Raw genomic sequence first — 22,726 nt, forward strand, 5'->3', positions numbered from 1 at the left:
ATTCAGCTCAGTACTGCTCCCTGTATTCAGCTCAGTACTGCTCCCTGTATTCAGCTCAATACTGCTCCCTGTAGTCAGCTCAGTACTGCTCCCTATATTCAGCTCAATACTGCTCCCTGTAGTCAGCTCAGTACTGCTCCCTGTAGTCAGCTCAGTACTATTCCCTGTATTCAGCTCAATACTGCTCCCTGTAATCAGCTCAGTACTGCTCCCTGTAGTCAGCTCAGTACTGCTCCCTATATTCAGCTCAATACTGCTCCCTGTAGTCAGCTCAGTACTGCTCCCTGTAGTCAGCTCAGTACTATTCCCTGTATTCAGCTCAATACTGCTCCCTGTAATCAGCTCAGTACTGCTCCCTGTAGTCAGCTCAGTACTGCTCCCTATATTCAGCTCAATACTGCTCCCTGTAATCAGCTCAGTACTGCTCCCTATATTCAGCTCAATACTGCTCCCTGTAATCAGCTCAGTACTATTCCCTGTATTCAGCTCAGTACTGCTCTCTGTAGTCAGCTCAGTACTGCTCACTGTATTCAGCTTAGTACTGCTGTTTGTTAAAAGTAGTTCCTAGTATCAAATTACATTTCTCGATTATTATAACTGGCTCAGGTTTCCTTACTACTGCGATGAGTCTGCTTCCTTGTTCCTTTAGCATTTCCAATTTTCTGAGTTACTACTTAGAATACATTATTAATAGTATTAGTGTAGCCCGGCCTCATTCGATAATATTGTATAAACAGTTTTAATATTTTTATGTGGGATGTTGTCGTCAAATTAGCGTTAACTGTTCCCTATTAAACACTATAAAACATATCACCATGAGAAAGTAAGGCTATGTGATCTAGACTGCAATAAAGGGATTGCAACTACAATAATAATTGTTAATGCGGTACACCCTGTATGATGTTGCAATCTTGCAACTAGATAATTGTTAATGCGGTACACCCTGTATGATATTGCAATATTGCAACTAGATAATTGTTAATGCGGTACACCCTGTATAGTGTATGATATTGCAATCTTGCAACTAGATAATTGTTAATGCGGTACACCCTGTATGATATTGCAATCTTGCAACTAGATAATTGTTAATGCGGTACACCCTGTATGATATTGCAATCTTGCAACTAGGCTTTTTACTTTCTATACAGGACTGGATAGTCTTCAGACAGTTTTAAAGCTTATTTTTAGTGCAAGAGTTGGTTGCTAGGCATTGCATTTATCTAAGCAGCGCCTGTATTCAATAATTAATGAAATCTTATTAGCGGATTTAGGTATATAATTATTGTATATATTATTGTATGTATAAATTCTTGAGTAAACATTAACCAGTAAACAAAGCTGGTTCCCAATCAGATAATTGTGATGTTGATGCGGTACATCCTGTATGTTGTTGCAATCTTGCAACTAGATAATTGTGATGTTAATGCGGTACATCCTGTATGATATTGCAATCTTGCAACTAGATAATTGTTAATGCGGTACACCCTGTATGATATTGCAATCTTGCAAGTTGATAATTGTGATGTTAATGCGGTACACCCTGTATGATATTGCAATCTTGCAACTAGATAATTGTTAATGCGGTACACCCTGTATGATATTGCAATCTTGCAAGTAGATAATTGTGATGTTAATGCGGTACACCCTGTATGATGTTGCAATCTTGCAGCTAGATAATTGTTAATGTGGTACACCCTGTATGATATTGCAATCTTGCAACTAGATAATTGTGATGTTAATGCGGTACACCCTGTATGATGTTGCAATCTTGCAGCTAGATAATTGTTGATGTGGTACACCCTGTATGATATTGCAATCTTGCAACTAGATAATTGTTAATGCGGTACAGTGTACACCCTGTATGATATTGCAATCTTGCAAGTAGATAATTGTTAATGTGGTACACCCTGTATGATATTGCAATCTTGCAACTAGATAATTGTTAATGTGGTACACCCTGTATGATATTGCAATCTTGCAACTAGATAATTGTGATGTTGATGCGGTACACCCTGTATGTTGTTGCAATCTTGCAACTAGATAATTATTAATGCGGTACACCCTGTATGATGTTGCAATCTTGCAATTAGATAATTGTTGATGTGGTACACCCTGTATGTTGTTGCAATCTTGCAACTAGATAATTGTGATGTTGATGCGGTACACCCTGTATGTTGTTGCAATCTTGCAACTAGATAATTATTAATGCGGTACACCCTGTATGATGTTGCAATCTTGCAACTAGATAATTGTTAATGCGGTACACCCTGTATGTTGCTGCAATCCAGCGAACTACTCACTTTGCTTTCTTTGCATACATTTTTAAGAATATTCAAAGTAATCAATTAATGCAAAATGATTTTTGATCCAGGTTTAAATAACTTAACTACTCATATAGAAATGTATCAAAAACTTCGATATAATTAGCTGGCAGCAGTAAATTAGATACAATTAGTTTTGTCGAGTTATCACTAATAAACGCACGGGTTACACTAGTCACTAATACTGCCGCGATAGGAAATGATAGCTAAAATGTTTACTGCAATATTCACAACTTGTGCATGGTAAATTGTATGTACATCGCGGTTTTATACAATAATTGCACTGTAGAGTGTACAATTTATATTAGATGTGAACATTTAACTAATAACAACTCTTATTTTGTTTGTAGTTTAACTTATTTTGTTTGTAGTTTAACTAATAACAACTCTTATTTTGTTTGTAGTTTAACTAATAACAACTTTTATTTTGTTTGTAGTTTAACTAATAACAACACTTATTTTGTTTGCAGTTTAACTAATAACAACACTTATTTTGTTTGCAGTTTAACTAATAACAACTTTTATTTTGTTTGTAGTTTAACTAATAATAACTCTTATTTTGTTTGTAGTTTAACTAATAACAACATTTATTTTGTTTGTAGTTTAACTAATAACAACTCTTATTTTGTTTGTAGTTTAACTAATAACAAAACTTATTTTGTTTGTAGTTTAACTAATAACAAAACTTATTTTGTTTGTAGTTTAACTAATAACAACTTTTATTTTGAGTGGAGTTGGGTTAGAAACATATAAGAGATACGACGATTTAACTTGTAGAAGCTTTCAATAAACATGTGTTAATCGTCGTCAGCTGAATGTGATGGGGTGGACAATGCTTATATCATTGTATATGTGATTGAGTGGTGTCAGGGATGGAGGGTGGGGGAGGTGTGGGTGGGAAAGTGAAAATTACAGTACAATGTCAATAAAAATTTAGTCTTCTGTTGAGGTTGAGAAGGAAATGCCAGATGGTCTGGACTTTAAGGATTTGGCAATTTTAGGAAGAATGGGGTCCCAGAGGGAACTACATTTGGGTGCGCGGTCTGTTCTGTTCATGGCTGGTTGTCGTATTTGTATAGCAGCGTGTTCTGTGAGGTCAAGTTGGGAGCGTGAGGTGAGGGATTTGAGGACTTCGATGTTGTTCCAGGAGATGGTGTGGCCGGTGGTCAGGGCATGATGTGCAGGGGCTGATTTGATTCTGTCTGTGGATTCGTCGATGGCGTTGTTGAGTCTGTAACATCGTTCGTGTTCTTTCATGCGGTGAATCAAGGGTCTGTAGGTCTGTCCGGTGTATTTGGAGGGGCACTGTGAGCAGGAAATTTCGTAGATGGTGTTGGGAGTGAGGTGAGTAGGGGGTGTGGTCTTCGTTTTGGTGAGGAGGTTGCGGAGGGAGGTAGCAGAGGAGTGGGTAACTTTGATGTCGTGTTGTCCGAGTATCTTGGAGATGGGTTTGGATAGGGAGGGATGGAAAGGAAGAGAAACACTAAGGGCATGTTCACGGGTCTGTCGGTTGAATGAGGCTAGGGATTGGTGGCGAGAGGGGTTGGTGAATTTCCGTTGTACTTCGTCCATGATGGTGGTGATGCGGTGAGGAGGGAAGCCGTTCTGGAGGCAAACGTGTCGTACTGTCTGGAGTTCGTCGTCAAGGTGTTGGGGTGAGCAGATGTTGTGGGCTCTTCTGGTCAGTGATCGGATGACTGCGTTCTTAGATGAGTTGGTGGTGCAGGAGGAGTACTTGGTGTAGAGGTTGGTGTGGGTGGGTTTTCTATAGACTGATGTGGATTTGTCAGGGTGGATGAGATCGTCAAGGAAGGGTATAGTTCCGTCTGTAGAGGGATGTTCTTGGGTAACTTTTATTTTGTTTGTAGTTTAACTAATAACAACTTTTATTTTGTTTGTAGTTTAACTAATAACAACTCTTATTTTGTTTGTAGTTTAACTTATAACAACACTTATTTTTGTTTGTAGGGGTTTACACAAAATATATATGTTTGCGTCATCGACCTGTTTATAAAAATATAAAAGCTGATATTAATTGCAGTTTTTTACCTGCTCTTCAAGCTTGCAGACTGTGTCATTCTTTTTCAGCTTTTCTTTGCCTGGAATTGTAAAGTTAACATCGTAATTTCAAGCAGACATGCCTTAAAAATGTGCAAAAATGAAACCTGAATAGAAATGCAAAAGTAAAAGTGAAAGTGAAGGACAACAGAACTATGCAGCGCGGAAACACACTACTTGTAGATGGGCAACAAGGAGTGAGTAATGTTTAATATGAGGGGGGGGGGGGGGGGGGGGGGGGAGGCCGGAGGGGGTAATATGATATTACCGAACTTTATTTCAACGGATATTAATTGGACACTGAAGGCTCTAACATTCATTTTAATGTCCGTTCAAATAAATTCTGCCCGTTTCAAGTCAAAAATCCGTTCAAAATTGTTCCCAAAATTATTCCACTACGTACTTATTGTACAATATACAGGGGGGGGGGGGGGCAAAGTTAGTACCCATACGTTGGGTCTTATACCACCGCCGTGCTTTATATTTGAGAGTTGTTTCTTTGCAGATGTACCTACTTGTTCGAGGATTCCGACACCAAAATTTTAAAATTCAATTTTTGGAGGCCACACCCAATCAACATTGAATTGCTTATACTCGTGTTTGTGAATATTATAGAGACTCCGTTATAAAATATTGCAATAGGTCATTTAATCCGGAATATAATCTGAAAAGATGGTGCGAAACGGATTTAAAATGACAAAGTTATCAATGATCAAGCAATTTGTTTATCTCGTTAGCAAAATTGATTGGGTACTCAATACAATGATTACCCAATAACGACACCGTGATGGGCTCTCTGCACGATTCCCATAATGCGGATCTAGCCTCAACCTAATCACCCGATCACACGTAATGAACAGACTTGTTAAGCTTCATATCTCGGTCATCTGAGAAGCTAGAACTCTCACTTTTTCAGGACAAACGTAATTTAAACGGCCAAACACCATTCAATAAAATTTGGCTCGATCCGACTATCCAAACTATCAAATAAATGCGAAAATGAACCTTGACAATTAACCTTGACAAATGAACCTTGACAAATTCCTCGAACCAGTGGTGGTAGTAAGTCATACCAGAAAGAATTATTCCAATTGGGCACTCAGTGACTGAGCTATTAAGACCAACGTATGGGTACTGACTTTTGGCCCCCCCATTCCCCAAGTTATAATCGAGGGAGAGGGAGAGGGAGAGGGAGAGGGAAAGGTACTCAGTACCGACTAACAGACTGGTACCCAGTACTGACTAACAGACTGGTACCAGTCTGTTAGTCAGTACTGAGTACCAGTCTGTTAGTCAGTACTGAGTACCAGTCTGTACCGACCAACAGACAGGTACTCAGTACTGACTAACAGACTGGTACTCAGTACTGACTAACAGACCGGTACTCAGTACCGACTAACGGACTGGTACTCAGTACCGACTAACAGACTGGTACTTAGTGATCATCACTACGAGGGTTGTTTAATAGTTGTTAACTTATTTTCTCTAGATGCCGACCCTCTGCTACACGACCCCGTTCCAGTACGGAGCTCAAGTCAGGACCTTCCAAGATTACAGGATCCACGAGTACATAGACGAGCAGAAACTATCCCTCTTCAGATCACCTTTTGACTCACCGTATCCTAAGATAGACGTGGACTTGAAATACTTTAAGATAGTGTGTGAGGATGCAGAAGATAAGAACAAAGGAGATATAAATGGCCAGACAGCACTGCATGCTATGTGCCTGTACGGATCTGTCAACTCTCTGAAGATCCTTCTAGAAGCGGGATCAGATCTGGGATGTGAGGACCTTGCTGGCTTCTCGGTAGCTCACTATTGCACCATGTCAGACAGAGCGGACTTGCTGTCTTATCTAGATAGAAATGGTGTGTCGATCACTAAACAAGCTCTTACCACAAGCAGGACGCCACTCCACGTGGCTAGCATTTGTAACAGTGTCCAGTGTGTCAAGTACCTGCTGGAGTCTGGAGTTAACTGTAATCAGGTTGATAACTTTGGTTACTCTCCCCTATGGCTCGCTCTTTACTATGGTAACGATAAAATCTGTCAGCTGCTGTCCCAACACGGGGCCCAAATAAATCTCAACGAAGTGGACAAAGTATGCTTCGTGTTCCGGACAGTTGAAAAGAGCACAGAGTTTGGAACGTGGTTGCTGGATTCCTATATCACTACTTGTAAGTACAGGGGTGTGTCCTGTGTGTGGCTCAACAACTTTGTGAACGGGGTTTCTTACGAGAGTACGGACTTATCACACCCTTATCTCTACCTCGCCTCTCTAAAACAGCAGGTCATTGATCACCCCGTCATCAGAGCCTATACTCGAGCAGCTTGGCAATACTTTGGCAGAAAATCTGCAGTCTTGAACGTAGTTACCTATTTCACATTTAGTCTCCTGTGGACTCTCCATTTCTTGTCCGATAACGGGAAAACGTTTAGAGATAAGAGCAATGTGGGGAGGATAATAACCTTCTCTTTACTCCTTCCTTACGCTGGGTTAATGATATATTACCTGGTGGTGAAGATAAGGTGTATTTACAGGAAACAAGTGGATTGCATTCTGTTCGAGATGAGACTGGTAGATAAGGAACTGGATAATATACATCCTTGTATGTGGCGAGCTTATCTAGTGCTGCTACGAGACAAGAGGGGACTCGCTCTCAAGTTAGATCAGCTCAAGATTGGGAAGGTGCTTGTGCAGCAGGTTAACGAGCTGGTTGTAATGTTATTGACGGTTATTATTCTGGTTCTAGACCTGGTGATGACAGTGGCTAGTGAGGAGGAAGAAAGAAGACAGGAGATTAATGTAGCGTACATTGTGATCAGTAGTTGCGTCTTAGTCCTGGTCTGGCTGAACACCCTCTTCAAGCTCCGTTACTTTCGAGAGTTTGGAACTTTCCTCGTCTCTGTAAAGAGACTCGCCAGTCTTCTTCTTAAATTCTCTGTAATGTTTATATTTTTCTACATTCCCATAGCCTGCGTGTTTTGGAAAACAATCTACCAAAGTACAGACGTACCCCACGTGACGCCCCACGTGACACCCCACGTGACAGCCACTGTTGATAATACTACGATAGTCACCTTCCCTGATGCTTTCTACAGAGTATACCGCATGACCTTTAGTGACTACACGTACAGTGATGGGCTAAAGATAGCGGCTAAACAAGGTCTGCCCGCCTGGTGGAACATTCTGACCTTCTACTGGCTGACAGTGGGCGGGCTCATCTTACTCAAGATCTTAGGAGCTATGGTATTTTCAGCCCTGTCTCAACCTCTCAACCAGGCCCTCCTTATAGCGTACACAGAGCGACTTCGCTACATCTGCGAATTGGTAATGAACCAGAGCAGTTCTAGCAGACAGGACTTCGCCAGATTCCTCGAAATGGAGTGTAAACCCTACGTGAGTGAAGGGGAGCTTATCAGGGATGTTAGGACGGCGGAGAGGGAGGTGGAGATGGAGATGGAGAGGATTAATCAGCGCCTCAATCACCTTTCTGATCACGTGTTCCAGAGCGCGGCAGAACGGTCCGTGAGTTCTAGCTCTGGTTTGAATATTTAAAGAAGAACGGTCTGTGAGTTCAACGTCGTGAGTTCTAGCTCTGGTTTGAATATTTAGTGAAGAACGGTCTGTGAGTTCCAGCTCTGGTTTGAATATTTAGATAAGAACGGTCTGTGAGTTCCAGCTCTGCTTTGAATATTTAGAGAAGAACGGTCTGTGAGTTCCAGCTCTGCTTTGAATATTTAGAGAAGAACGGTCTGTGAGTTCCAGCTCTGCTTTTAATATTTAGAGAAGAACGGTCTGTGAGTTCCAGCTCTGGTTTGAATATTTAGAGAAGAACGGTCTGTGAGTTCCAGCTCTGGTTTGAATATTTAGAGAACTAGAAGAACGGTCTGTGAGTTCCAGCTCTGCTTTTAATATTTAGAGAGGAACGGTCTGTGAGTTCCAGCTCTGGTTTGAATAATTAGAGAAGCCTGAATTTTCCTCCAAAGTATTAGTATTATTTTTTTAACTAATCCAAAAACATAAATAACTGTACGTTCCTATTGTTTGATTTTAATATTGACTTATATAAGTAGTATAGTAACAAATCTCCCTCCAGGTATACTACTTATATTTATATAGTAACTATACTACTTATATTCATTGTGTTGTGTTGATAACTATACTACTTATATTCATTGTGTTGATAATCAATTTTTGATTCTTTAATTTACTTTCATTTGGATATTATGTTTTCACATGAGAAAATTGAGATTTAAATCAATTGTTGTCTTTGATCCACTGCAATCCCCCCAAAAATACATGGTATGTATGGTATCTTTGATGCAATTAGTTACGACTAGCATAATTTTTTCGACCGCCGAAAAGAAACAAGCGCGTCACGCAGTACGCGTATACACATGGCTATGTGAAATTGTAGCGTAGTATATTGCGCAATGAAACAATTGCTCAATGTCATAAGTTTTTCACGAACAACTGTTCACACACACACCTGTTCGCGAACAGGGGTCGGGTTATCTGGATACTGCCATAAATTGCTGTACTGACCTTTCTATTCAGTAACAGGTATTTGTACTGACCTTCACTTTCAGTAAGAGGTATGTGAACGAGTCCGTTGCTGTCGACACTGATCATCGTGGGGTTCAAAGTAGGGTAACCTACAATGATTCATAATTTAGTGAGAAGACATTGCTTTATTTAGTGAAAAGACAGTGCTTTATTTAGTGAGAAGACATTGCTTTATTTAGTGAGAAGACTGCTTTATTTACAATTTAGTGAGAAGACATTGCTTTATTTAATGAGAAGACTGCTTTATTTAGTGAGAAGACAGTGCTTTATTTAGTGAGAAGACAGTGCTTTATTTAGTGAGAAGACATTGCTTTATTTAGTGAGAAGATTCAGCGAGAAGTTTATTTATGATTTTACCTTCAGTTGATTGGAGTGATTTTGCTGTTCCAAGAAGTAGTAGCCACAGTTCGTTCTCGTCTAATGGTCTGTCCAGCACTTTCATGAGCTCCTCCACATTTACCATCTGTAAACAGACATATCATTAAGTTGTAAGTAGGATAAAATTAAACTTGCTCGGATTTTCAAAATTTTTGTACCATTGTAATTTTGAGAATGTGAGCTTTTCACTAAATTAAATTTGTCGTACTTTTTTTGAAATGATTAGTGAGTTTAATTTCTTGTCTCGGCTTAGTGCTATATTTAATGAAGCGCAGCTTTTGGATCGTAAAAGTCGTTGATATACGTTGTATACACTATACCGGCAGCCGCGCGAAAAGAGATATCAACGTGTATCAAAAAAAGTCGCGTAATTTGACGAAATTCATTATTTTTCGTCGTATATTATTCCGTCATATCTTCAGTTCCTGGAATAAGATCATTCTGAAAATGTTTAAAGACCTTACAATTCACTAATTTGTAATTGGACTTTAAAAACTGTTGGAAAAACTTGGTGAACATTGAAGTTGATATCGTAATGAAAATTGGACAAAAGATGTTGCTTTGAGTTTATAGTTGAGCTGTAACATGATGTTTGATAATTGTATATATATAATGCTCCATATGCTCTAACTGTTTCCAATTTTTTTTGTAAAATTATAAGTCAGCTTACCAATTTTTGTTAAGATTGGATTGAAGGAAGGTTAACAAATATGCAATGGTTTCAAGAATTTTGTGCTGGCCGAAATTAGCGCTAAAAAACACCCTATGTCGGCACGCGCGGTTACCTGTAACATGCGCAATTAACTGTAACACACGCGGTTACCTGTAACACGCGCGGTTACCTGTAACACGCGCGGTTACCTGTAACATTCACATAGCTATGTGTATACGCGTACTGCGGGACGCGCTTGTGTCACGTGCCACCTTCGGCGGTCGCGCGCAACTGCAATCGAGAGGGCTCTGGGTAGAGCAACCTGCAACACGCGCAGTTACCTGTAACACGCGTGGTTACCTGCAAGTGTAACACGCGCGGCTGTGTAACACGCGCGGCTGACTGTCGATGGCGCACTACTTACTGATTAAGGGTAAGGAGAGGCTTAACTATATTGGCTCCTTTAACCTGGTGGCCCACAAGAAAAGAGCTTGCCTGTTCCCAACTTAACTAGTTCATTTGCTTTTTTATTTTCATTGCCCCACAACCCTGTGTGTGCTGCTATCCATCGGATCTCCAGAGTGTTCGTGGATCCAAGAGCATTAACAAATTTGTTATGCTAAATGTCTACAGAACTCTAGTTCGACCTCACATCGAATACGCTGTGCAAGTGTGGAATCTACCAGCAGAGCACGGAAACTGGAGGACTATTAAGAAGATAGAAGACGTTCAGAGAGAATTTACACGAATAATCGACGGGATTGGTATCCTACCATACGATGAGAGACTGAGAATCCTCCAGTTAACAACACTACTGGAGCGCCGTATGAGGGGTGATCTTATTGAAACCTTTAAAATAACGACGGGTAAAGTGGACTATGGACAAGATCTTTTCAGGATATCACGTAGCGGTACCAAGATCCTAAAAGATAAAAGAGGAAATCAGGTCCTCAGTAACCGTGTTGCCAATTACTGGAACAAAGTACCAAGTTCGGTTAAAGAAGCCAGTTCAGTAGACGCATTCAAAGCTCGACTTCAATGTTATAAAAATGAACTGATAGCGAGTGGAGCATCGTCAAAGGGTCACTTCTGGGATCTCAGCGAAACCTTGATGTCAAAAATAAATACATGTGAGCATGATTCATATGCACATTTCATGTCTAATAACCCATTGATTGCTAAATACCGAGGAATCAATGTATCTTGATTGTTAAATTCAGAACTACATGTTAAGTTTAACGTCCTAAAAATAATTAATCATTAAATGTTCCGGATAGGAACATTTTTCTTTTTGATAATATTGTGCGAACTGCAATAGCGTAGAGTGCAGTTGGGTTTCAAGTTTTGTCGAGATGGCCATGTGGCCATAATCCTATTATTATTATTATTAAGCTAGGGAGTTATAAAAATCTCTAGCTCTAGTGTTTCTGCTCCTCGTGATCGAGCGTGCTAAATCACTCTACAGTCGATCCTCGAGATTGTTCTAAAAGGGCCCCCGACGGTTGTAACCAACTTCAATCGATGTATTTTCGGACGCTGATTCCGAATCACCCCCCTCAGATAAGAGGGTTATAAGAGGGATATTAGGGTTTCGAAAAGTCGTTCAGAACCAGCTAGAGAACGGGTTGAAAAAGTCACGTGACAGTCGAGTGTAGAGTGATTAATCATCAACCCTCCCTATGGCTCCCTGTAGTGGTTCCCTATAGTGGCTCCCTATAGTGGCTCCCTATAGTGGCTCCCTATAGTGGCTCCCTATAGTGGCTCCCTATAGTGGCTCCCTATAATGGCTCCCTATAGTGGCTCCCTATAGTGGCTCCCTATAGTGGCTCCCTATAGTGGCTCCCTATAGTGGCTCCCTATAGTGGCTCCCTATAGTGGCTCCCTATAGTGGCTCCCTATAGTGGCTCCCTATAGTGGCTCCCTATAGTGGCTCCCTATAGTGGCTCCCTATAGTGGCTCCCTATAGTGGCTCCCTATAGTGGCTCCCTATAGTGGCTCCCTATAGTGGCTCCCTATAGTGGCTCCCTATAGTGGCTCCCTATAGTGGCTCCCTATAGTGGCTCCCTATAGTGGCTCCCTATAGTGGCTCCCTATAGTGGCTCCCTATAGTGGCTCCCTATAGTGGCTCCCTATAGTGGCTCCCTATAGTGGCTCCCTATAGTGGCTCCCTATAGTGGCTCCATATAGTGGCTCCCTATAGTGGCTCCCTATAGTGGCTCCCTATAGTGGCTCCCTATAGTGGCTCCCTATAGTGGCTCCCTATAGTGGCTCCCTATAGTGGCTCCCTATAGTGGCTCCCTATAGTGGCTCCCTATAGTGGCTCCCTATAGTGGCTCCCTATAGTGGCTCCCTATAGTGGCTCCCTATAGTGGCTCCCTATAGTGGCTCCCTATAGTGGCTCCCTATAGTGGCTCCCTATAGTGGCTCCCTATAGTGGCTCCCTATAGTGGCTCCCTATAGTGGCTCCCTATAGTGGCTCCCTATAGTGGCTCCCTATAGTGGCTCCCTATAGTGGCTCCCTATAGTGGCTCCCTATAGTGGCTCCCTATAGTGGCTCCCTATAGTGGCTCCCTATAGTGGCTCCCTATAGTGGCTCCCTATAGTGGCTCCCTATAGTGGCTCCCTATAGTGGCTCCCTATAGTGGCTCCCTATAGTGGCTCCCTATAGTGGCTCCCTATAGTGGCTCCCTATAGTGGCTCCCTATAGTGGCTCCCTATAGTGGCTCCCTATAGTGGCTCCCTATAGTGGCTCCCTATAGTGGCTCCCTATAGTGGCTCCCTATAGTGGCTCCCTATAGTGGCTCCCTATAGTGGCTCCCTATAGTGGCTCCCTATAGTGGCTCCCTATAGTGGCTCCCTATAGTGGCTCCCTATAGTGGCTCCCTATAGTGGCTCCCTATAGTGGCTCCCTATAGTGGCTCCCTATAGTGGCTCCCTATAGTGGCTCCCTATAGTGGCTCCCTATAGTGGCTCCCTATAGTGGCTCCCTATAGTGGCTCCCTATAGTGGCTCCCTATAGTGGCTCCCTATAGTGGCTCCCTATAGTGGCTCCCTATAGTGGCTCCCTATAGTGGCTCCCTATAGTGGCTCCCTATAGTGGCTCCCTATAGTGGCTCCCTATAGTGGCTCCCTATAGTGGCTCCCTATAGTGGCTCCCTATAGTGGCTCCCTATAGTGGCTCCCTATAGTGGCTCCCTATAGTGGCTCCCTATAGTGGCTCCCTATAGTGGCTCCCTATAGTGGCTCCCTATAGTGGCTCCCTATAGTGGCTCCCTATAGTGGCTCCCTATAGTGGCTCCCTATAGTGGCTCCCTATAGTGGCTCCCTATAGTGGCTCCCTATAGTGGCTCCCTATAGTGGCTCCCTATAGTGGCTCCCTATAGTGGCTCCCTATAGTGGCTCCCTATAGTGGCTCCCTATAGTGGCTCCCTATAGTGGCTCCCTATAGTGGCTCCCTATAGTGGCTCCCTATAGTGGCTCCCTATAGTGGCTCCCTATAGTGGCTCCCTATAGTGGCTCCCTATAGTGGCTCCCTATAGTGGCTCCCTATAGTGGCTCCCTATAGTGGCTCCCTATAGTGGCTCCCTATAGTGGCTCCCTATAGTGGCTCCCTATAGTGGCTCCCTATAGTGGCTCCCTATAGTGGCTCCCTATAGTGGCTCCCTATAGTGGCTCCCTATAGTGGCTCCCTATAGTGGCTCCCTATAGTGGCTCCCTATAGTGGCTCCCTATAGTGGCTCCCTATAGTGGCTCCCTATAGTGGCTCCCTATAGTGGCTCCCTATAGTGGCTCCCTATAGTGGCTCCCTATAGTGGCTCCCTATAGTGGCTCCCTATAGTGGCTCCCTATAGTGGCTCCCTATAGTGGCTCCCTATAGTGGCTCCCTATAGTGGCTCCCTATAGTGGCTCCCTATAGTGGCTCCCTATAGTGGCTCCCTATAGTGGCTCCCTATAGTGGCTCCCTATAGTGGCTCCCTATAGTGGCTCCCTATAGTGGCTCCCTATAGTGGCTCCCTATAGTGGCTCCCTATAGTGGCTCCCTATAGTGGCTCCCTATAGTGGCTCCCTATAGTGGCTCCCTATAGTGGCTCCCTATAGTGGCTCCCTATAGTGGCTCCCTATAGTGGCTCCCTATAGTGGCTCCCTATAGTGGCTCCCTATAGTGGCTCCCTATAGTGGCTCCGTATAGTGGCTCCCTACTCCCTATAGTGGCTCCCTATAGTGGCTCCCTATAGTGGCTCCCTATAGTGGCTCCCTATAGTGGCTCCCTATAGTGGCTCCCTATAGTGGCTCCCTATAGTGGCTCCCTATAGTGGCTCCCTATAGTGGCTCCCTATAGTGGCTCCCTATAGTGGCTCCCTATAGTGGCTCCCTATAGTGGCTCCCTATAGTGGCTCCCTATAGTGGCTCCCTATAGTGGCTCCCTATAGTGGCTCCCTTTACTGGCTCTGCGTTTTACCGATCGAGGTACTATTGTATTTCCTCGGACCTGAATACATGATATTCGATGGGAAAACAAGCGATTTAAAATCTGGTTAGAAAAAGTTCACTTAATTGCAAACATAATTTCCATAATCAAAAAACTAACCTCGGCTGAAAAGTTGAGAGGTTTCACAAGATCTCGCATTATCGCAACGGGACTCATTGGCTCCCCCTCACTCGGACCTGAAACCATTGGAACCATTACACATTAGAATCCGGTAATTTTCCCAGCTATCTACCTTGATTGAGCGATTGACATGGTTAACATGACTTTAGAAAAACATATAAACTGCCTTATCAGGAGGGAACAGTATCAATATAGTAGCAGAACAACCTCCTTAACTTACTTCTATATGCAGGATTTAGCAGCACCCTGTAGGGAATTCTTGATGAGACAAATTTCCAAATAAAAAACAAAATATTTCAAATAACAGTGCTGGCGAGCACGACCGTCGCCCTCATAACCCTGGGCTATTCAATGTTAGCTCCATATAGTGGCTCTCTATAGTAAAGATGACAGGAATAAAAATAGTTATGTTGAGACAGGGGTGTAGGATTTTCTTCAAAATCTTAAACTTTTTATAATATAATGTGCGCCAAAGCCTGAATTTCAAAAATTTCATGTCATACGTTGAGAAAAGTTTAATGTGCAGGCAACATAAAACATTCAGTGTCAACCATGCCTTTAAAAAAGTTGAAGGTTATGGCCGAAACCTGCTTTATGTCAAAATGTTATTGGCAAAATACTAGCAATGGCGTACAGTTTGCTAAAAATATTTTTAGCATTTTGCTCCTGCAAAAGGCCTAGAAGCAATTTGGCAATAGAGATAATTTTGAAACACAGTTTCAAGACCGATTTAAATAATGCGATTTTATGCATATTAGGCCATCACAGCAGTTTTTTCGAAAAGTGTTCTTCAAAAAAGTAATGCACATTGTAGTCTTTCGGGAAAAGGGATGAATTTTATCAATGAGAAATGTAAATTTGGACTACAAGGGGTGACTATTGTTCAAACAGTCTGCAGATGGCCTAAGTGTCAACATTTTGATATTTTCTGAACAAAGCCAAAAAGTTGGCCCCTTTTCTGCAAATGGCAGAACTTCACTGCAGGTAACTTAGCTGCAAGTGGTAAAACTACAAAGTTATCTGAGAAATATTTTTTTAAATGTCCAAATTTTGTTATTTTCTGAGCAAAGGGAACAAATGAGGTAAAAACGTTGGCCCCTTTTTGCCCCTTGCCCAGATTTCATGGGGGCGGTCGCTCCCCCTGCCCCCTGCCCCCTGCCCCCTGCCCCCTGCCCCCTGCCCCCTGCCCCCTGCCCCCTACCCCCTGCCCCTGAATAATAATAAATGATTCAACACCATCTTCGTTGACGCCGAAAATTTGCCTACATTCCTAACTTCCTGTTTCATTTGTCCTTGTCTCTTTCAACCGGATATTATCCAACTATCAGTATTTCAAGTCAGATAAGACCAACCAAGTCAGATAAGACCAACTCACCCAAGTTTGGGGAAAAATGACGCCTCATTTTCGTCAGCTAAGTCTGCTGGTCGGGTTGGGACAGGCCTAGAGACTATATTAAAGTTGAAACCATCTTCTGTGGTTTGTTCTGCGCTTTGTTCCTCATCTTCTGTGGTTTGTTCTGCGCTTTTTTCCTCAGTCGATTCCTCCGTGTCCATCTCAACTTCCTTCCTCTGGACCTGTTCTGCTATTGTATCCATGATCAGAACTGGTTGAGGTGTATCCTCTGTTGGATTTACTCCCGCATTTTCTGTTTCGGATTGAGAATTCTGAATATAACCAGCTTGATCTGCCCTATCAGGCTGTATAGGTTGAAACGTGAAGATGGAATCTACTTTTACTGCTTCTGTTGCTTTCGGTTTTCTCACTGGTAAAAAACAGGCGGTAGAACGTTATAAACGTTATATAAATATTATTTCAATTTAAATGTCCTTAAATTATTAATAAATTATCTTAAGGATCGTAATTTGGTTTTTGAACAATTTAAAAGAGTTGAATGAAATAAAGAATATAGTATAGACTATAGCTCGCTGTAGGCAATGTTGGAGGAATCTTATGTAATTTTGTGCACATTTTACGGTGTGAAGATGTTTTTACCACGGTAGATTCTATTTGTACTGTATGATCTTGTTAATAATAATAATAAATAATTGCAATTAATATGGTTCCCGGTAAAACCCCAATCATGTGCATAATGGCTGAATAAAATAAAATTACCGTTAGATTTCATTCGTTTGTATCGGCTGGAGGGGCTCCATTTCTGTTTCCCTGTCTCCGTAATGGTAACATCTGGTAAATCAGCCTGAACAGTAATGGTAAGATCTGGTAAATCAGCCTGAACAGTAATCGTAAGATCTGGTAAATCAGCCTGAACAGTAATCGTAAGATCTGGTAAATCAGCCTGAACAGTAATGGTAACATTTGGTAAATCAGCCTGAGCCCTGAACAGTATCATGATTCGTATCGATTCTCGTATACTTATTGAAACTATCTGAAGAACATATAGTATTTATACTGTTGAAACCTTAATAATTCCATTTCTACTAAATTCGGGGTTTACAATTACTAACCGGTTTTATTTGGGGATCATTTAAGAGTCGTTTCATTTGATCCTGCCTAGCCGTTTCCGTTACCTCCTCTTGCAACTCCAGGTGGTAATAAGTATTTGTGATCTCGCTGTCTCTACTGGTCTCTAAAATAGTCTCTAGGCCTGTCTCCACTGAGATTTCCAGAGATGTCTCTAAAGGTCTTCTCTCAGGTGAAGTGAGCTGAGACTCTGTTGAGTCTAACTCAGGGGGATCAAGTTGAACAGCGATTTTAAAACTAGTATTCATGTTTGTCAGATCTGCAATTCCTTTCTTTGGGATTACTGGTACTGGTACTGGCATGGGGAATTGAAGAGGTTCTGGTATCTTGCAGGGATCTACGGTTGTTTGCCCTGCTTGTTCTAATAGCTGACAGGATTCTTTAGGAATGGCATGGTCAGTGATTATTTGGGGCGCCTCTGGGTGGGCTACAAAATCATCAACCTTACTATCTTCTTGAGTTTGTTGGGTTTTTATAACCTCAGACTGTTCAATAAGTTTAGTGTTTTTGATCGGCTCCAAGTCATTATCTTGCAGGGTACTTTTAGGCTCGACACTTTCTGTCGATTCCGGGACCACATCTGCGGTATCTAGCTTTGGTGACCCGATAGATAGAATTCTCTCGCTCCGCTTAAATCCTGAATCAACTAGATCCTTCCTGGGGACCATGACCGGTTCTAGATCCTTCCTGGGGACCATGACCGGTTCAAGATCCTTCCTGGGGACCATGACCGGTTCTAGATCATTCCTGGGGACCATGACCGGTTCAAGATCCTTGCTGGGGACCATGACCGGTTCAAGATCCTTCCTGGGGACCATGACCGGTTCAATATCTTTCCTGGGGACCATGACCGGTTCTAGATCATTCCTGGGGACCATGACCGGTTCAAGATCCTTCCTGGGGACCATGACCAGTTCAAGATTCTTCCTGGGGACCATGACCGGTTCAAGATCCTTTCTGGGGACCATGACCGGTTCAAGATCCTTCCTGGGGACCATGACCGGTTCAATATCTTTCCTGGGGACCATGACCGGTTCAAGATTCTTCCTGGGGACCATGACCGGTTCAATATCTTTCCTGGGGACCATGACCGGTTCAATATCCTTCCTGGGGACCATGACCGGTTCAAGATCCTTCCTGGGGACCATGACCGGTTCAAGATCCTTCCTGGGGACCATGACCGGTTCAATATCTTTCCTGGGGACCATGACCGGTTCAAGATCCTTTCTGGGGACCATGACCGGTTCAAAATCCTTCCAGGGGACCATGACCGGTTCAAGATCCTTCATGGGGACCATGACCGGTTCAAGATCCTTCCTGGGGACCATGACCGGTTCAAAATGTTCAAGCACTTCTTCATTCGAGTCTTTTTTTGAAGGATTCTTTGCAGCTGGCAGATTTTTCTTAATTTTTCCAGACTTTGTGTCGATTGCGCTGGTTGATTTTCTTCTCGTAGCCGGAGTACCTCGTGCTCCAGATATCGGAGGAAGTGAAACCTTCCGTTTAGGAAAAATGTTCACTTTATTTTCAGGAATTGTCTTCATATTCGGTTTTGTCGACGACACTTTCTTCAGTATAGAAACTGTAGGAGCAGGTTTAGAAACTGTAGGAGCAGGTTTAGAAACTGTAGGAGCAGGTTTAGAAACTTTAGGAGCAGGTTTAGCAACTTTAGGAGCAGGTTTAGAAACTTTAGGAGCAGATTTAGAAACTGTGGGAGCAGGTTTAGAAACTGTAGGAGCAGGTTTAGAAACTGTAGGAGCAGGTTTAGAAACTGTAGGAACAGGTTTAGAAACTGTAGGAGCAGGTTTAGTTAGAGACGGTGTGGAACCTGAACCTTTTCTTTTGATAACCGGGGAAGCGGTAGACGACTTACTGGCGGAGGTTTTGTTTCCCTTAACTGTGGCACTTGTTGTTGCAGATGGTTTTTCTTTTGGAGTGATAGTCTTCTGGATTTTCGTGCTTCCCTGAATAGCCCATGAATAGTTTGATCACTGGTGCTAATAAAAAATGTGATGAAAATTAAACGATTTTTTACCACAGCCACAGCCACAGCCACAGCCACAGCCACAGCCACAGCCACAGCCACAGCCACAGCCACAGCCACAGCCACAGCCACAGCCACAGCCACAGCCACAGCCACAGCCACAGCCACAGCCACAGCCACAGCCACAGCCACAGCCACAGCCACAGCCACAGCCACAGCCACAGCCACAGCCACAGCCACAGCCACAAACACAGCCAGTAGCCACAGCCACAGCCACAGCCACAGCCACAGCCACAGCCACAGCCACAGCCACAGCCACAGCCACAGCCACAGCCACAGCCACAGCCACAGCCACAGCCACAGCCACAGCCACAGCCACAGCCACAGCCACAGCCACAGCCACAGCCACAGCCACAGCCACAGCCACAGCCACAGCCACAGCCACAGCCACAGCCACAGCCACAGCCACAGCCACAGCCACAGCCACAGCCACAGCCACAGCCACACACACACACACACACACACACACACACACACACACACACACACACACACACACACACACACACACACACACACACACACACACACACACACAAAACTAACCGATGGTTTGGGTTTTGAGATGGGTCTAGGGGGAGGCTTTTTATTTGCGGTTTTGGGAGGCAGTTTCTTCGTCAAGACAGTTGAACCTAGGATGTATATATTTTATAACTGTGGTCTTCAACAGGATATTATCCAACTATCAGTATAACAAACATTCAAGAAAATTTGGATTTGATGAGCGGGAAAGAGCCAGATTATATAATGATTACTGATGGAAGTCTTACAGTTACATTGATTACTAATAACCAAACCTAAGGATACATTGCAACGGGCAATCACACTTATATATAACATAGTATGTAGTGTATAATACATATGACTTTATAAAATGATCTATCCCCATCTGATTTTCCTTACAAAGTACACAAATATTTCGGGGTCAAAACTTTACACACCGGCTATATCAGCGATCTAGGAATTTTTCCCCCATTTGTGTGTAAACCATACATTATCGGTTTTCATTTACAAAATCCTATTTTTGTTATGAAGTATTGCCCCCTTCACTGTTGAACATTTTTGGGTGAACGTTTCCGAACATCTTACATACGACTATTTGTTTTCTTTCGATATTAACTTTGTGTTTCATATTCATAATAAAACACAATGTTAATATGGAAAAAAATATTCATATAAAGTACTGCAATGAAATGTATTGTATTGCTTTGTATTAGTTAGCAGTTGTAGTATATTTACCAAGGTTGGTGTGTGGTTTTGAGTATTGTTTTAAAGTTGTTTGTTTTGTGCTAGAGTTTAAATTTTGCTTTATGAATTCAGTAAAATTAAATTAAAATATTGTCTTCAATCTAAAACTAAATATAATTTAATGAGCTCACCAGCAACTGATTTTCGGCGTGGTTTTGTTTCCTTGACTGCTGATTTTAACTGTTTGGTTGCAACTGAAGCTGATCTAGGCCGGGTAACAGGAGCTTTCTTTACGTTATCAAACTTATCACGTTGTGACTTTTTAGAGAAAGTTGATTCAGATTTTTTTGACACGGATTTCTCAGCATCTTCTTGCTTGATCTTTGCATTTTTATGATCTTTCTGATTTATATTAATTTCTGTAGACTCAAAATATTGCGGCATTTTGTCGTTTGCAGCCAAATCTGACGGCTCACCTAGTTTCCAACTTTTTTCATGATCTTTTGCAGCTTGTTGTTTTGCCATTGCTGATATAGCTTTAGTTATGTTTCTATTAAACATTTTGGGCTTAAGCTGACCTTGTGCTTCAGCCTGTTTGACAACTCCAAGCAGCCCTTTATTACCAGGCAAATTGAGCTTTGATCTAATGTTCATTCCAGCTTTTCTCCAGAGGTCTGATGGCTTCGGTTTTGGTTTCAAAGGTTTTTTGATAAACGTGGCAGCCACAGTTGTGTCTTGCTCTTCATTTTTACTATCCTCATCTTCCTTCGATTCGATAACCTCTTCTTTGAGTTTAATAACCGCCTCCACTGCATGTTTGACAGGTAAAGGAGAAACTGGAATGACTGGGGTTTCGCTGCTGAGTTGGTCGTTAGAGAGACTTCTGAACCTGCCAATTAAACATGTCTACTGATCAGCATTGTAAACGTATTCATATATTATTAATTAGCAAAATCTTAATACATAAATGTGCGATAGATAATTGCAATTGTGATCATAAATAGAATTCGTAAATGGTGCCACATCGATTTATCATATCACTGAACATTTGTAATGAACCTGTTGGTGGGTGGCTCCTCTTTACATGTAGACTCTCCAGACTCACTAGTACTGTCACATAAAATAGGGGAGGTGTTTAACAAGGCAGCTACCTCCCGGTCTTCACTCGTTTGTTTAGACAGTATTGTTGAGAGGTTACAATGTTTCTGATCAGCTGTTTCTAATTGGATGTTCTGGGAGAAATTTTCCTCTGTTTCATTGGTGACGCTGACATCCATATGATCGTAGTCCCATGTACCCTCGGTCGGAGGATTGCTGTCTAAATCTGTTTCCTGGAATATTAACGATTTTTTATATGTATGACATTATTGATTGTAGTTATCGAAAACATAAGGCCCTTATTGTTTATTTGAAACTTCAATTAATAATTGTATATATAAATCAAGCGTTACATTTTAGCCATGCAAAATTACAATGACATATTTTGATATACTAATTGATAAATGGTACTGCAATATAAATTATAAGTTGCTTATTGAGTGGCTGGATGACAACTAACTACACTATAAAAATAAACTTGGTTGTATAATAATTAATTCGGCTGAACCAACACATAGCAAGAGCCACATTAACGTTGGGACCGTTCAATACGGAGATTTTCTGCTCGATACCCTAGAATGATCAGACCCATCTTATTTTTGACCGCTGAATTTGTTTTAAATGGGAGTAACCATTAACCCAGTATTATTTCAAAAAAACGATTTTTGGTCCTAAAAATGGCAATTTGTTGAGGTTTTTAAGAAATTTTTAAAGGTTAATCATTAATCTAAAGGACTAGTCGTACTTTTCAATTCGACGGTTTCATATGTACTTTTAAATTTTTATTGAAAAGTACTGTCCCAAAATCCATGCGCGAGAGAAACATTTTGAAATACGACTGTTTGAAAATATATATTTTCAAACAGTCGTATATATAGGACTGTTTGAAAATAGAGACTCGAGCTAAGTTTACTTTTATTTTTATCCTGATTGTTTAGTACCTGAATATTTACCTTTAAAAATTACTAGTTTTTATTTGTTCATTGGCTAACAACTTGAATATTTACCTTTAAAAATTACTAGTTTTTATTTGTTCATTGGCTAACAACTTGAATTTTCGAAATATTGCGTCCAATACCACAGTGCTGGCAAGCACGACCGTTGCCATTACACTCACTATACTACCATTATACTCAGAATTATGAAATAGTTATGTGGAGGTTTTTAAGAAATTTGCGCAAAGCACTGTTATACGAAATTCGGTAAAAAACCCAAAATCGTCATATTCAGGTGCCTTAAAAACCATGTTAAATTTGAGTTAGAGATCTGAAATTTTGCAGGGCGACGAGACGTTGACCAAATCGATTGCAAAAAAGTTTCAAGTTT

General features: G+C 41.9%; 2 protein-coding genes across 2 annotated transcripts in view; one reads left to right on the top strand and one right to left on the bottom strand.

Moving 5' to 3' along the window:
- LOC134825041 (uncharacterized) overlaps positions 1-22,726 on the bottom strand; it is an 852,482-nt gene that overhangs the window by 590,559 nt on the left and 239,197 nt on the right. The window lies entirely within an intron of this gene.
- LOC134825921 (uncharacterized) lies at positions 4,461-7,938 on the top strand. The gene is made up of 2 exons (XM_063838125.1): positions 4,461-4,576; positions 5,869-7,938. The coding sequence occupies exons 1-2, from the start codon at positions 4,535-4,537 to the stop codon at positions 7,936-7,938; spliced, it is 2,112 nt and encodes a 703-aa protein (XP_063694195.1). The 5' UTR covers positions 4,461-4,534.

This window comes from Bolinopsis microptera, chromosome 1 (genome assembly GCF_026151205.1).
Source record: "Bolinopsis microptera isolate Bmic1 chromosome 1, MBARI_Bmic_1.0, whole genome shotgun sequence".
In the NCBI taxonomy this organism is placed as follows: domain Eukaryota; kingdom Metazoa; phylum Ctenophora; class Tentaculata; order Lobata; family Bolinopsidae; genus Bolinopsis; species Bolinopsis microptera.

Excerpts from the sequence above, each read along its gene's own strand:
- LOC134825921 (XM_063838125.1), top strand. The coding sequence starts at position 4,535 with ATGCAGCGCGGAAACACACTACTTGTAGATGGGCAACAAGGA. Across the intron at positions 4,577-5,868 it reads TTGTAGATGGGCAACAAGGA|ATGCCGACCCTCTGCTACAC; the intron begins GTGAGTAATGTT and ends TATTTTCTCTAG.